The sequence below is a fragment of the Lynx canadensis genome, chromosome B3 (genome assembly GCF_007474595.2).
Source record: "Lynx canadensis isolate LIC74 chromosome B3, mLynCan4.pri.v2, whole genome shotgun sequence".
NCBI lineage: Eukaryota > Metazoa > Chordata > Mammalia > Carnivora > Felidae > Lynx > Lynx canadensis.
Window position 1 is genome coordinate 64,634,540 of NC_044308.2, and position 15,941 is coordinate 64,650,480.

Genomic DNA, 15,941 nt, shown 5'->3' on the forward strand with positions numbered 1-15,941 from the left:
CACATCATTAGCTCTGAATATGCCCAGCAAAAACCCTTTGCCTCACTTTTAAAATGCCTAGAAGTGTGCACTCATTAGTGGACTGGACACCCGCCTACTTATCTGCCTCTGGAGCATCCGGGCATTCTTCCACCCAGAACAAGTGGGGGGTGAGTTAGGAGGAGGAGGGGGGGAGTCTTGGAAGTCACAAGTGAGTCATGATGGTAGGAAAAGGATGTCTTACTGAGCCAACGCAGAAGGAGCTTCCTAGAAACATCGTGACAGGCCCCATAAAGCCCACGGTTTGCTTCTAATTACAGCATGCCCACATTTGAGCATTTTCACAGTCTTCCCATGGCAACAACGGGGTTTCTGAGCAAGAGGACTTTGACTCAAATGTGCTCTCTGCTTCTAATAGTGGGATCTGGTTGGACTTTCAGAAAAGTTATTTTTGCAATTTTACAAAGGAATTATTATTGGCTTGCCTATGCCTATTAACACATCCATAAACTGGAGTTCAGCACATTGTACTATACAAAAAGGGCAAACTGAGCTACATAAAATTTAAAAAGATATTTTTAAAGGGCAAGATGAACAACACGAAATCAGAAAAAATAGAGTCTTCAAATAAGTGGAATCTGTTTCTCTCCTCAACTTGAGGCAAATGGCAAATTAACAACGACAAAACTAATTTAAAAAGCAACTTTAAAAGGATGCTATAAATGACTCGGTTATAGTATTATTGTCTATACTTCTTGATTCTATTAGACAATGACCACTCTTCCTGGGGACAGTCATCAAGTACGACATGGGCTTTTGAAAAAAAATCAAGCTATGTTCCAGGGTGAATTTAATATCACAGTATTTTCTTCTCTTCAAAAACCTTTGAAAATTGCTAATTCTGGAAAACTTGTTAAGGCCAGCTTTTAATTACATCCCAGCTCTTGATCATTTTAGGTAAAGAAACATTTTATTTTTATCCACCCATTCTTTTCCACTGTTCATTATTTAGATACCAGAGAGGCTAGTCAGGACCTGGGAGGCTGAAGGTAAAACTTTTTCGTTCTCCAGTAAAACAGATTCCAGGCTTGATTAAGTAGATCTAGGGGAGATCATCAGCGAAGAGGGATTTCCCAGGCTACCCTGGAGATGGAACTGAGAAACAGCGCTTGCACCTGCTTGGAAGCAGCGTGGGGCTGACTGGGAATTTTTTGTAACATTTGTAAAAGCTGGCATATGTGGCATTTAGAAAAGGAAGAGAAGTACTGCCTATCCATTTTTGCAAGATTATCAGATGAGGCTTCACTCTGTAAATCTCAGCAGTTACGAAAGTTGGCGTGGTTTTTAAACCCCACCACAGGAAGTAGGGATGATCAGAAAACATGTTGGCAGTGTTTTGAAATTTTCCAGAAGTATGAGAGATTCTCTTTTGTATAAAAAATAATGACCTCAGGTTTAGTAACTTCTTAGGAAACAATGAAGACAGAAGATAAGCACTTTCCTCAATACCTCTTACTGTCTTCAGATAAATGCATGAAATTTTATAGGATGAATTCAGGAAGTTATTATAGCTATTTTTATGATAAATTAAGTAATAATATGTGCAAATTTTCTTCTCATTTTTTAGCATATTTGCTTTTTTTTTTTTTCAAGTTTCAGATATTTATTCGCGTAAACCCCAACACAATACATCAACATGACTTCGTGCATTCAGAGGGGAACTATTTCCTGGATAAGTGGAAAATTGCGCGGATGGCTTCTGGAGAACCTTCATTCTAAGCAGCTTTATAGTGAAACATTTCATTTAGAAGTCTGGACCTTCTTTCTTCAGTTTGCTATAATCTACATTCACTGAGTAGAACTTGTATTGATCATTGGGACCCAGTTTGTTCCACGGTTCTGGGTTATTCTTCCTATCACAACTGACATCTGGATTGAACAACGCCCGGAGCAAGACATATAGTGCTGCTCCAGTACCTCCCGCTCCAATAAATATGAAGAGGGGGATCAAGCTCGGATGCTTCTTGGCCTGACTGAAGATCTGGCGTAACTTGGCTGCAGCAGAGGCCTCGGCTCCGGGAGAAGAAAAGATCAAAACTGCAAGGCCCGGCACTAAGTAGTCCCTGCACCTAGCATGAACGGACGTCCAAAGTCACCCGTATTTGCTTACTTTTTAATTTTTTTTCAACGTTTTTTATTTATTTTTGGGACAGAGAGAGACAGAGCATGAACGGGGGAGGGGCAGAGAGAGAGGGAGACACAGAATCGGAAACAGGCTCCAGGCTCCGAGCCATCAGCCCAGAGCCTGACGCGGGGCTCGAACTCACGGACCGCGAGATCGTGACCTGGCTGAAGTCGGACGCTTAACCGACTGCGCCACCCAGGCGCCCCGTATTTGCTTACTTTTATAATAAAATATTTTTTACCAAAATTGGGACAAAATATCAAATAAAGAGAGCAGTAATGCTTTGAGGAAGGACCTAAATATGTTGTGGATGTTGTAATTTTGATTAAAGTAATCAATGGTTTGGGGGACAGCAAAATATAACAGTAGTTAATTTTTATTTAATTTATATGTCATACTATGTGCCAGGCACTGTTTTAAGTGCTTAAAAAAATTGCCAGTTGTAGTTAATTCTCACAACTACCTCCATCCCCATTTTACAGATGGTAAAATTGAGGCACAGAGAGGTTCTTTAACTCTCCTTAGGTCACCAGATAGTAAGTGGAGGAGCTGGAATACGAATCTGGCAGCCTGTCTCTTGAGTGTCTTGAGTTCGCAATTGCTATGTGATATTGCCTCTTTGAAAATTGACCAAGGGCCCTTATAGAAAATAGAGCAACCTTAGAATGTGTTCAAAAGCCTCAAACTCTTGAAAGTAAGCCCCTAACTCAGCCAAGCACTTTCTATAAAACAGTCAGTCTGAGGAATATTCTCCTTGAGTCGGTATGAGGAGCTCTTTGGTGTGACTGTAGAGTACTTGTCCGTGACACATCACTTGAATGAGTTGTAAGACAATAAAGGCCATTAGATGAAATGTTCACCTTAATCAACTAAAATATTGGGCCTATCAAGTGTCACAAAGCTGCATTTCCTATCTGTAAGGAACTTGTGCTTTGATAAGACAAAGGCAATTATTGACATTTGGTAAGCCTTTATTGCAAAGCTGCTATCTAGAGGGCATATAAAGATAAACAAGCCCTGCTACTTACTTCAAGGTGGGGCAGTCTGGGTGGGGAGATGGCGGATCACCATGGGGTGTGTTTGATGCCATAGTAGGTGAAAGAGAAGGATGCCGTGAGAGCAGAACAGGGCTCCTAACCCCGGAAGAGAATTCCAGGATGGCTTCTCTTAGGACATGAGGCGTGACTGAAATCCTTTTCATTTTTGTTTCCCATTTCCACATTACTTTTCACCCTCTCACACACATTTGAATATAGCTTTAAGGGTACCATCTGAAGGATAGAAGGATGGGCAAGCTCCCAGTTATAGAACACGTAAGTCACAGGGATGAAAGGTACAACATGGGAATATAGTCAATGGTATTGTAATAGCGCTGTATGGTGACAGATGGTGGCTACATACACTTGTGGTGAGCATAGCATAATGAATCGAGTTGTTCATTATGTGCACCTGAAGCTAATGTAACATTGCATGTCAACTGTATTTCAGTTAAAAAAAAAAAAGTTAAGATTTGTTCTCATTCCCCAATCATGTATCTTCCTTTCCATTAACCTCCCAGGCTAGATGCTGGTATCGATCTCAATAGAATATGGCCAAGAAGCCCTGGGCAGCTTCTGGGACAGGGGACAGTACCAGGACATCTGATTGATTGTCCAGAATGGATTCTTTTTTTTTTATCTGATGCTCCCCATGTGTTTTAAGATGGGGCTGCCTTAGCCTTCCATGCAGGCAGGCCTCCTGGTTACTGATCACTTACCTGAACTGTACCCTGGTGGTGAGCTTCCCTATACTTTTGCCTTTGTTAACTTTTTATATTCCCATATATCTACATGATCTTATTTCTGCTTCCTTGCTTGGTTCCTGTGTCTTTGCTATCTCTGACCTTTGATTTATGTTTTCTTTTCGACTTGCCAAGTCTTGTGATGTCTGTAGCTTTAGATGGACTTCTGCCTCTTGGTTCACACACTCCATACTTCTTGCTTTGTGCACTCTTGTATTACACAATTTCAGATAGGAATTAGAGTCTTGGCAGTGGATAGAATTGAGTGCTAGATACTCAAGAATAGAGCCCAAAGTAAAATATAGAAATCTAACTGCTCTCTGTTAACCAGAGAAAACTTCTGGGAGAGAAGTATTCTCAAAAAACATTGACTGTTAACTGTTGTTACACATGAACACATAGCCTTTTGATTAAAAAAAAAAAAAAAAGGACTGCTTTAGATTCAGGTAGGCAATTTTATTGGCACTTATGTGTGTACCTTCAGCTTTAAACAAAATTAATAATGGTGTATGAATATGTGAGATGATGGCAGGTTGCTATCACCAGATGCCCTTAACCCATCGCCAAAATCTGCTCTGAGTTCCATAGCAGGTATATTCAAAATTCTTCAATGTGCTACATAACAGATTTGAAGATGTGAAGGACCCCAGGGCCAAAGATTAGGGGATATCAAGTTTAGGAAACTGAATACTGGTTTAGAATCTTTCAGACACACATTTTTATAGCTTGGGTTTGTATTCTGAAAATGTTTTCTGTAAAAGTTTAAAAGAAGGAAATAATCCTTACTGCACAAACAGTCCTCACTCTAAAAGCATTTCCTATGTTGATGCTACAAATAACCTTTATTTTTTTCAAAATAGAAGTACCAGAGAACATTTCCTCTGTGCACCAATTTTCTCAAAGTGTGAGCAATGCTAAATTGCCTTTCCTTCTTTTCCTGCTCTTGAACTAGCTTTATCTCTCTAGAATCTTGTCTACAATCACCATCTTCCCATCAAGCAGTGACAACATAACTTTTATTGCACACTGCGTATAGAGAATGGCATGGATAAAAATTGGCATCAGAAAAGCCTACTAAGTGAGATGCAATAACAAAAAATTAAAACTTGTGTCTTCCTCTCCAACTTTATCGTGTTATGAATTACATAAACATTCAAGGAGGCCATTTTGGAAATAGTGCATGAGGGAGTTTATCAACTGAAGCTAGTAGGGCAGTATTTCTGACTCTTTTAATGAGGTTTCTGCATCAACATAGGACAATTTGGTAACTTAAAATGCAAATTTCTGGGCTCTACACCAGGTTTACCAAATCAGAATCAAACCGAGGAAATCTGTATTTTAACAAGCTCTGTATGTGATCATATGGGAACCATTACTCTAGGACTGTGCTTAAAATCGGCAAGGATCCTATAATTGTAGTCAAATAAAATCACACCTGGCTCCAAGTAAATCATTTCAAAGTCTTATAAGGCATTATAAGGAATAGAAGGGGTTGGTATGGTGCTTAAAAAGAATTAAGTGGGAAAGATCTTTTTGAGATAGGGAGAAAGGAAGGCAGCCCTTCTATGGTCTCAGTGGTATCATAGCACTGCATAGATTGGCCCTCCTCTGCCTGTGGAGAAAGAAAGCAAAAGCTACGATAACTAAACCACCTGTGGTTATGACCCAGAAAGCATGACCTTCTGCTAAAAGATAAGCAAGCCTCACATGGAGCCAATGCAAGAGGAGTTTGTTTTTACCCAAAAAAGCATTCAGTGTACATTGATGGCAATTACCATTCAGCCAAGCAGAGAAAACCAGGGTAAATGAAATGATGGCTCTCAACCTTTTTGCGTGCCCTGCACATATGTGAACACTAGAATTTTTGGTACTGCACTTGAAAGAAATAAAACATTTGGAAGGACTAACAGCCATGTCTGGATGCCCTAAAAAGCCACACAGTACTACCATCTTCTCACCTGAGTAACCTCAGTTCTACTACTATGTGGGGAGATCCGATGGCTCCGTGCCCTTTCTGGGCTCTCTTCAGGATCAGCTTGGCACCATAACATGCCTCCTACTGCTATAGCTTGCTTTTCACAGTGTCACAGAACCTGTTCAACAAAAAGGAATCTGACAGACATCACGATCATACTCTAAACACTTAGTAATAGCCCAAATAAAATTGCATTTAAAATTTTGAAAGACCAGCCTCTAAAAATGAAGTACTGATAGATACTACAACATGGATGAACTGAGAAGACACTATGCTAAGTCAAAGAAGCCAGATCCAAAAGGCCACACATTGTATGACTCCACTTACATGAAATGTTCAGAATAGGCACACCAGTAGAAACAGAATGGAGATTAGTGGTTGCCAGGGGCTGGAGGAATGAAGAGCGACTGCTAATAGACACGAGACTTCTTTTGGGGGTGACAAAAATGTTTTAAAATTTGAGAGTTGTGATGCATTTGGTGTGTGAATTTTATGGTATGTGAATTATATCTCAGTAAAGCTGTTCTTGAAAAATAATTTAAAAATTTTTGAGAGGTTCCTGTGAAAATGTTGGTACCTCAGTATGCTGAGATAGAGAGGTGAAAATTGAATTAGGCAATGATCAAGTGATAAAGTTGACAAAGTGTTGAAGTTTTGTTTAAATCTAGAGTTTTCTTTATATTTTACCATATATTGGATCTTTTAGATTGTACATAGCAAGCATAATGGAGAGCTAACACTTTTAGAGAAAACCTGTTTTCACATATAATACACAATTTGAGAGTGCTTTGATGCTAAACAAGGTTAGGCCTTTTAGGAGGCAGATAATTCATAATGATGACTTAAATTTAAATTAGAATTAGTGAGAAGGATATCAAACTGTATTATTGGCATTCTTTCTTTTCAAAGTTGTTTCACAATATATTTCTTATTCTCATTAATGGTTAATTTAAATCAGATTGTTAAGGAAAGATTTTTTTATTAAAGAGAACTATTGGGGCACCTGGGTGGCTAAGTTGGTTGGGCATCCATCAGCTCAGGTCATGACCTCGCAGTTCATGAGTTCAAGCCCTGCATCAGGCTCTTTGCTGTCAGCCCAGGGCCCACTTAAAATCCTCTGTCCCCCAACCTCTCTCTCAAAAATAAGTCAAACCTTAAAAAGAGAGAGAGAAACATTAACTAGAAGACAAAAATCTGCTTTATCAATATCTCACACACAGTTGTGGTTTGATCTAGATTGCTTGAACTAGATAGCACATGGTTGTTAGCATATGGCAGAGTCAGGATTTGGGAAGAGGGTAATGAACTCATTTCAAAGACTGAATTGGTAAAACCGAGTCATGAAGGTATAGTAGGCTACTTAATGTTCAGTGCTTATGATCTGGTCTAACACTTCTGCTTAACAGTTTTTGTCAGATGCCCTTTGCAAATGTGAATGAAGCTATGGACCCTTCCACTCAAAGGCATAAATGCAGATGTCAACTTCTTTTCCACAGAATTTTTAGGAGGACCACTCTGAAGCCTATTCATAAACTCTTTAACCCATGCTGCGAACTCCACGCCTATGCAAAGAATAGCTCAGTCCACACTAATGCTTATTTTGGTCAATTCAAGCTATTGTCAATAATTCCATATTTTCCAAGATGCAAATTTCATTTTAATGCACTCATATAGTATGTTGGGCAAGGGACAAAATGTGCCAGTTCCAAGATTGGACTTTAATCATCAGCTCTTTGGGATATGACAGTCACTTAGAGGAAGTGGGAATGTGCGAGATCATAAACTATTCAGTCCCCACTTCCCAATGAAACAGGAAGCTTCCCTAAATAAGAGGCTTCTGACATTATTTCTATTTAAACTTTAGTGAGCATCCCTACAAATAAACCTTCAAGTAGAATCTGAGATGTTTTCCAAATAGGAGTGCTCCAACCCTCCAGGCCATGCCCAACCCCAACATAATGAGACGTGGGTCCAGAGAATTTGGGCAATCACCAAGCTTTGGTCTGAATTCTCCACAAAGAAGCCTCAATGTTTTCACTTTGTTGACCATAAGTGATATATTTAGTTATCCAGAAGGGTAGTCAATCTGCCAGGGAAAATATCCTGAAGAATATGAAGCGGGCAATTATGTCAGGCAGACCTAGGAGTTAGTGTGGATGGGCCTTGTTTTAAAACAGATTCCTAACTCAGTCAAAAAGTCTCATGTCCATGTGTTTTCCTGGGAAGAAACTTCCAAGGCGACGATGTGAAAACTAACAGACTTGATGAAGGGGTGTGTAGCCATCTGGTTTGCTCACAAGCAGAGTTGCTCTTTTTATCAGGATTATTTTCAGATTTTTGTGTGGGGGAGGAGTTGGCCATCTTGAACACCAAGTCAGTATTAACCCTCTCCTTAAACAATTTTATTTAAAATTCTCCTAATAAGGATACTGGGAAACTATCCCCACCCCCAAATGAGGGAACAGAGGCCTGGTGAAATGAGGTAGCCAATGTCTAGGGTGGTGGCAGGAGTTCATCAGTGGGATTTCTTGTGGGACTCCCAAGGCTTAAGAACAATGTATTCCGACTGACTGCCTGAGGATGCCCCGAGCTTTCCATTTAGATGGAAATAAGAGTTAGGGGTTGTTAAGGTGACCCTCAGCCTCCTTAGAATTGACCTCTTTTATCATTGGAGTCAAAGCTTTTTTCTTCCCATTTCCCTAGCTGAGTTAGGTGAAGGAGACATTTGGACAATGGGTCACATAACTTTGCCTGTTGCAGAGTTGAAGAGAGAACACAACAGCTTTGCTTCTACTTTTTTGCTCTAATCACACATAACACTTCCCTCCTAGAATTTTGAATATTTAACATCCACTGTGAACAGCTTGCCTGTAGGTTTCCATCAGGGACAAAAAAGGGTGATGGTGTTGGAGGTGGAAAGCTGAGTTTATTCCCCACCCCACCTCCCTTTTTTTCCCCTGGGACTCTTCTAGCTACACTCATCCTTATTTTGAGCCAAATAGAAGGACAGGTTTCTTTTCATTTCCTGCCTCCTGATGGGAAAAAGTTTTCATAGTTGACTCCTGGCAGGGGTGCTCCAGTATCTTGGGAAGGGCTTCTAGAAAGTGGCAGCATTTTCTCTTGCATGACCAAGAGAGCAAATTAAAGGCAGCAGCTACCAGCTACTATTACAGGCACCAGCATTCCCCGCCCCCCCTTCTGTGTAAAGAGCAAAATCAGAAGAAAAAGGCACAGCCCAGGTTATTGTTGGAAAGTTGACTTCAGAAGAAAAACTGAAAAAGCATGAAGTGCTGTATGTGAACTTTTCTTTTTCTATCTTCTTTGTCAGTTTTGGGCTGTGCATGATAAACCAGTGTGGGTGGTTACTGTGTAAAGGGCTTCCTTTTAGTTTTTTCATGTTTCAGAGGTAGGCTTATTCATTGAGCAGACATATTAAATTCTTATCCTTTCTTTTAAAAGGAGAATAGTAATATAATTTTATAGGGATTCTACTTAGAGTGTTATGACCTTGAGTTCCAAAGCCAAATGAAGGACAAAACAAAACAAATTTAGGCTACTTCTAAATTTCTGGAATTAATTTCAACTAATGGCTTTATGCATATCCTCATTTTCCCAAATTTAAGGTGAATTTTTGTCTCCAAAAATGATTTCCCAGAAAAAGTAAGTCACCTTCAGTATACAACCTAATGAAATCATCTTTGGATGCTCTTTCAATAGCCGAATTTGAAAGAACAAACTACTGTTAGGGGAGGATGCTTTGGGGTAAAATTATCTAAGTTAATGTCTGTTTTTGGATGCTCATGGAGGTCATCTGCCAGAACTGGTTAAAACAAAGAGGAAAAGAAATTTATTACTAATGTAGTCATTACTCTTGAAGTGATTAGCCCTGGAATGCAAGTGTTAGATTTTTTTTCCAATAGGCCTTTTAGAGAACACATAAAAATGCAATTCAGCAAGTGGCACATTATGGATATTATAAATATACACCTACAAGGTATGAGAAAATGACCAAGTACTATGCAATGGGAGACTTGGACTATTATTTCTAGTGACGACATTGTACATGGTCCCAAAAAGTGTTAGCCCTCACACAACTTAGAAGGAGGGGACACTGATGTGTCTGGAAAACTGTTGAACTAATCACAAAACAGCAGTGGTGAGGAATAACATTGTTTTATGGAATGACAGTGGATGGATACATTAATTAAAAATCAATATATTATTTTATAAGTGTGATTTTATTTATTTTTTTTTCAACGTTTATTTATTTTTGGGACAGAGAGAGACAGAGCATGAACGGGGGAGGGGCAGAGAGAGAGGGAGACATAGAATCGGAAACAGGCTCCAGGCTCTGAGCCATCAGCCCAGAGCCTGACGCGGGGCTTGAACTCCTGGACCGCGAGATCGTGACCTGGCTGAAGTCGGACGCCTAACCGACTACGCCACCCAGGCGCCCCTATAAGTGTGATTTTAAATATGTAGGTATAACTAAGCATTTTGAGTAGACATTTGAATTATACCTAAAAGTGTATCTTCATGGCCAAAAGAGACATTTCTTCAGGTTGTCATATATTTAGGCGTATTTGGCTAGTAGATAGATCATAGAGTCATAAATCCTTTGGCAATCATATGGACTAGGTGGAGCTTGCCCATTTTACGAATGAAGTAACTAATTGAAGTTATTAGCTCAAGGTCACAAAGTTAGTTGGTGACAGAGGGAGATCAGAAATGAGACTTGTCCTTTCCATTATGACATATCACTCTCTCAATGGGGTCTTTCCTTCAGAACACTACCAAACTCTGGCAAACAGAGAAGGAAGATTAGGAGAAATGATCCCAAGGTCTCACTCTGGGGGAGAAACTTTTTTTTTAAGTTTATCTATTTTTTGAGAGACAGAGAGAGAAAAAGACGGGGAGGGGCAGAGAAAGAGGGAGAGAGAAATCCCAAGCGGTCGGCACCAACAGGGCAGAGCCTGAAGTGGGGCTTGAATCCACAAACTGTGAAATCATGACCTGAGCCAAAACCAAGAGATTGACACTTAACAGACTGAGCCATCTGCCCCTGGGGGAGAGAAACTTTTACCTGTGAGAAGCACAGACATGCGCGCGCGCGCGCACACACACACACACACACACACACACACACACACACCAGGTGATACCAGTTACTGACTTCCCTTTGTGCAAATGCTGGAATTAGGTGGGAGTTTTGAAAGCTAGTGACCATAACTGTTGACCTCAGAAGAAAGAACTTCATAGTCAGGGTTTCAAGGATCAGGGAGGTGGTCAAATGGATATTGTTTTCAGTCAAAAGCACTCATTCTACAATTAGCTAGACTCTAAATAGAGACAATTTTATCTCCTCCAATACTTCATTTAGTATGTCCTCTTATACAAGGCACTGTTACCTGCCTGGAGAAATTTCTTTCTATTCTCAAATAAATCATACATCTCATTGTGACAGTTTCTCTTTTCCCAATTCTGGATACCTGAAGGCATTAGCTCCCAGAAGTATAGCCATTCTTGAAGTCAGCATTTCTGAAACCTGTATATACTGTATTTGAAACTTGATAAGCTCTTACCAACAAAGAGAGGGTGTTTGAAAGCAATATGAATTTTGAATGAGGCATCCCGGGATAGTTACTTAAGTCCATATCTTGTTCTTCCCTTTCCCATTTTGTCCCCAGAACTCCTGACATGGGCAAAAATTAATCACTTTCAATTAAACAACCAACTAGATTTAAACAAATTCTGACCACCCCACCTCCTCAGTCAAAACACAAAAAATTAAGCTTCAGCAGAAACTATGCAACAGCATTCTTGGTGATTGCATTTGTGTCTAGTGTCTCTGGCTCAAGGTTGCTTCAATTGAAAAGGACTATTTGCTGATGCAGAGTGTACCTGATGAGGATTCCAGACACCTGAATTATTACTCTGTCCTTGACTCGCTCGATTCCTAGCAAGTTGCCAAACTTATTTACCTCCACCATTTGTATAAAAAAGAAGCCATAAAATTGTTGTTTTCTTCAATAACTGAGTGAGAAATATGGTGTTAGTGACTATGAAGTACTTTCCTAAATGTTTACTTAAGGGTGGGCAAATACAGCTGGAAACCAGTGGGAAGTCTCCATAGTGTTGCTTTTTCACATGTCCTATAATTGGCATCCGTGGTGAAGAGCATTGTGTGGAGATCAGGTGGTTTCTGTTCTCTTTATTTGCTTCCTTTTCATCTGCTAGTTTGAATGTAAGCTATTGTGCTCCCTGGATGTCTACAGGCTTTTTGTATTTATAGAATTGCCCAAAAATTCAAAACAGGCATTATGGAGCATGGCCTGGAATTAGGTGGGGAAGTAGGCTAAGGGACTCAGCTAGAGTTCTTACTTGGTGGCTGCCAGATGAGACCCAGGGCCCTTGATTCTCAAGGATCATAACTCAAACATACGGTGACTAATTAACAGGTTAGGAGATGGTGAACAAGTATTCCTGAATTAATGGTTCCTTATATGTTTTCTGTGCTGGACTTGAAAGTAGCACCAGATGTCCCCAGAAAGACTTGTACACAAACGTTCGTAGCTACTTTATTCAGAATAGCCCCACGCCGGAAACAACCCAAATGTTCTTCAACAGCTAAATGGATAAACAAATGGTAACACATTCATGAAATGGAATACTACCTAGATAGAAAAGAATAAACTGCTTTCCTGAAAGCAAATTGGAGACTTTTACAAATCAAACTTTTGTGCTTGTTCTCCATAGTTGCACAACAAATACCACAAACATAGCAGCAAACATACCCATTCATTAACTCACAGTTCTGTAGGTCAGAAGTGCAAGCACGCATGACTGGCTTCTCTGCTCAGGGTCTTAGAATGCTGAAATCAAGGTGGTTGGCCAGGCTGTGTGTTTTTCTGAAGGTCCTGGAGGAGAATTTGCTTCTGAGCTCATTCAGGTTGTTGGTGGAAGTGTTTTGAAGGACTGAGCCCCGTTTACTTGTCGACTGTGCAGGGGGCGGGGGGATATTCTCAGTTCTAGAGGCTTCCTTTTCCTATTCCCAGTTTTTCTTCAGGAAGAACCCTGTCCTTTTAACAGGTTCACCTGATTATACCAGGTCTGCTAAGTATAATTAGGATCAACTGATTTGTGACCTTAATTACACCTGCAAATTTCTTCACAGTACCACCTGGGTTAGTTTTTGATTGGCTACCTGGGAGAAGATGTATATACACCAAGGGCTGGGAATCTTGAGGGCTATCTTAGGTTTCTGCCTACCGCAGTTCTTAGCTTCCTTTCTCTGCTCTGTGAAAACATAGGGCCTATAAAGAAAACTGCTATAGAAGAATAGACCTGGCCCATGAGTCTAGTACCCTCACTTTAACTGCTGCACCAGCAGTTGCCATGGGGAAGGTTATCCATATGGTCTCTCTAAACTTTGGTGAAGGAGAGAAACTTTTGTAAGGAGTAGTGCATATGTACTTTTGACTAGGGGAGACAAGGGACCATAATAGTAAGAAATTAATAATTTAAAATATAATTATCAAATGTCTTGCAATAATCATGTGCTTTTTTTTTAAAGTGCAGTTACCTCATTTGCATAGCTCACTGCACCCCATAACTCATGGGTTCAAGCAGTCCTCCTCTTCAGCCTCCAGAGTAGCTGGGATTATGGGCGACTGCCATCACACCTGGCAAGCATGTGCTATTCTTTTTTTTTTTTTTTTCAACGTTTATTTATTTTTGGGACAGAGAGAGACAGAGCATGAACGGGGGAGGGGCAGAGAGAGAGGGAGACACAGAGTCGGAAACAGGCTCCAGGCTCTGAGCCATCAGCCCAGAGCCCGACGCGGGGCTCGAACTCACGGACCGCGAGATCGTGACCTGGCTGAAGTCGGAGCTTAACCGACTGCGCCACCCAGGCGCCCCGCATGTGCTATTCTTGTAATCAGACACAGAATGTTATTTTTTAAAGTAAAGTATATAACTTTATATCACAGTTTTTCATGGTTACTCCTCATGAATTTGTCACCCTTGATTTTATCCAAGCCATTGGTAAGAAACTTTTTTCCATGAAGGTGATTCAGGGAGAAAAATGTTTATAAGCTGCGTTAAAAAAATTAACATAAAATATTTTATTATATAACATAGATAATTGCATTGACCTATTTAGTTGAATGTAAGAATATCAATGAGAAAATTTGTCCTCCTTTCCTGAACTGTTAATAATCGGACACTTTTGAGAGATGAAAACAGAGAACTCAATTTTTCATTATTCCAACCCTCTTTTATAGAGCACTTCAGAAGTTCAAAAATTCATGTATGTGTACTATCTCATCACAGCGAACAATGTCATTTGAACTTTGAGGCTCAGAGATCATGTTACTTGCCCTAAATTACAAAGTGAGTTAGAGTCAGAAATGTGGTTAGAATTAATTCTGATGTTGTGACATGGTCTTTTCTCTCTACCTATTCTTAGAGTGAGGCCAAGAGTAAGGAGAGCTAGAATATGTCTATCCTGAGTGGAAAAACCCAGGCAAAGAACTTTAGAGTCTGCACACTTATTGCAGAAAGCCAGCTTTGATAGGGCTATATATGAAATTTCCTTTGTCTATTTGTTCTCGTACTGGGAATCCTCTATCAAAAGGGTGCTAGAACAGAGCTACTTAATTACAGTAGTCAGTGAATATGTTTTCTTTCTTTTTTTTTTTTTAATGTTTATTTATTTTTGAGAGGGGAGAAGGGCAGAGAGAGAGGGAGACCGAAGATCCAAAGCGGGCTCTGTGCTGACGGCAGAGAGCCCAATCCGAGGTTGAAACTCACAAACTGTGAGATCATGACCTGAGCCAAAGTTAGATGCTTAACCAATTCAGCAACCCAGGCGCCCCAATGGGTATGTTTTCAAATACGTACGTAAATACTAGTAAAGAATCACAAACCTCTCTTTCTTGTCTTCAGAAGCACCTCATTTCTTGATTCTGGGTGCAGCGGTTAATGTATTCTGCCATTTTCTTCCAATAATCCATAGTCAACCAAGCTAACCACATACGCTTTGTCTATTTTGGCCATGATGTCAAGGTCCTTAAAATTGCATGTCTTGGTTTGGGACTGTGCCTGGTGGTGAAATCCTATACAGTTTTATTTCTTTTGTTTGCAGTTTGTTTATGGTCTTTTCTAGGAGAGGTGATGGAACTGAGTAGGGGAAGTTACATCAGATCCATGGTTTTCTTGATTAGATCATTATAGATTCCAAAATAAACTACCTCTTATGAAGTACAGCTAAATATTGGCAGAGAGTAGGTAGTCTTTCTCCCTCAGTCCCTTGAAAAGAGGACTCACATCTTCAGTAACCTTTATTGCCAGGGGGCACACATGGTAGAAATTAAATTAAGCCATTCTTTAATTTATATACATAATCGAGAAATGGCAATTGACTTTGTTCATAGACCAATTTAAATCTTTTAACATATGTAAACTTTGTACTACAGAAGTACATCTGCTTCCTGAATGCAATGGCAGCATCTTTCTGATTTCAAACCCATGCAGGATTTTGCTCCATGGATTGGAGATAAACATGATCCAAACTAGATGATCTGGAAGGCTTAGGATAATCGGACAGGTAATGAAGATTTCCTGAAAAACTCCATTCACCACAGTTAAGTTTCAGCAAGTGGAAATTACTTTAATTTGCAATAGCTCATTAAATTAACTCTCCAATTATAGAGGCCTCTGCAATGTGGTTCTTAATTAAAGCTAGTGATTAATTCACGCAACTGATAGGGGAATGGTGGCCCTCATTTTGCTTTCGAATGAAGTTACAGATACATGCAATGGTTCTTGTGTATGACCAGGCTGGGGAGAATTTCTGGACGAAATAGTCACTGCATTGGACAAAAAATGAAGTGACTTCTTATCTTGATTCTCTGCCAAAATCTCAAGGTAACTTTCCTTTTAGAAGTCTGGAACCAGGGCACTAATGGAAAATCAGAAGCAATCATTCTTATATCCCATGCGAAGAAATACATCTTGGG

General features: G+C 40.0%; 1 protein-coding gene across 1 annotated transcript; it reads right to left on the reverse strand.

Moving 5' to 3' along the window:
* Nucleotides 1-1,615: 1,615 nt before the first annotated feature.
* Nucleotides 1,616-3,254, reverse strand: LOC115517005 (cytochrome c oxidase subunit NDUFA4-like). The gene is made up of 2 exons (XM_032593517.1): nt 3,193-3,254; nt 1,616-2,108 (listed from the first exon to the last, which is right to left on the reverse strand). The coding sequence occupies exons 1-2, from the start codon at nt 3,252-3,254 to the stop codon at nt 1,784-1,786; spliced, it is 387 nt and encodes a 128-aa protein (XP_032449408.1). The 3' UTR covers nt 1,616-1,783.
* Nucleotides 3,255-15,941: the final 12,687 nt, after the last annotated feature.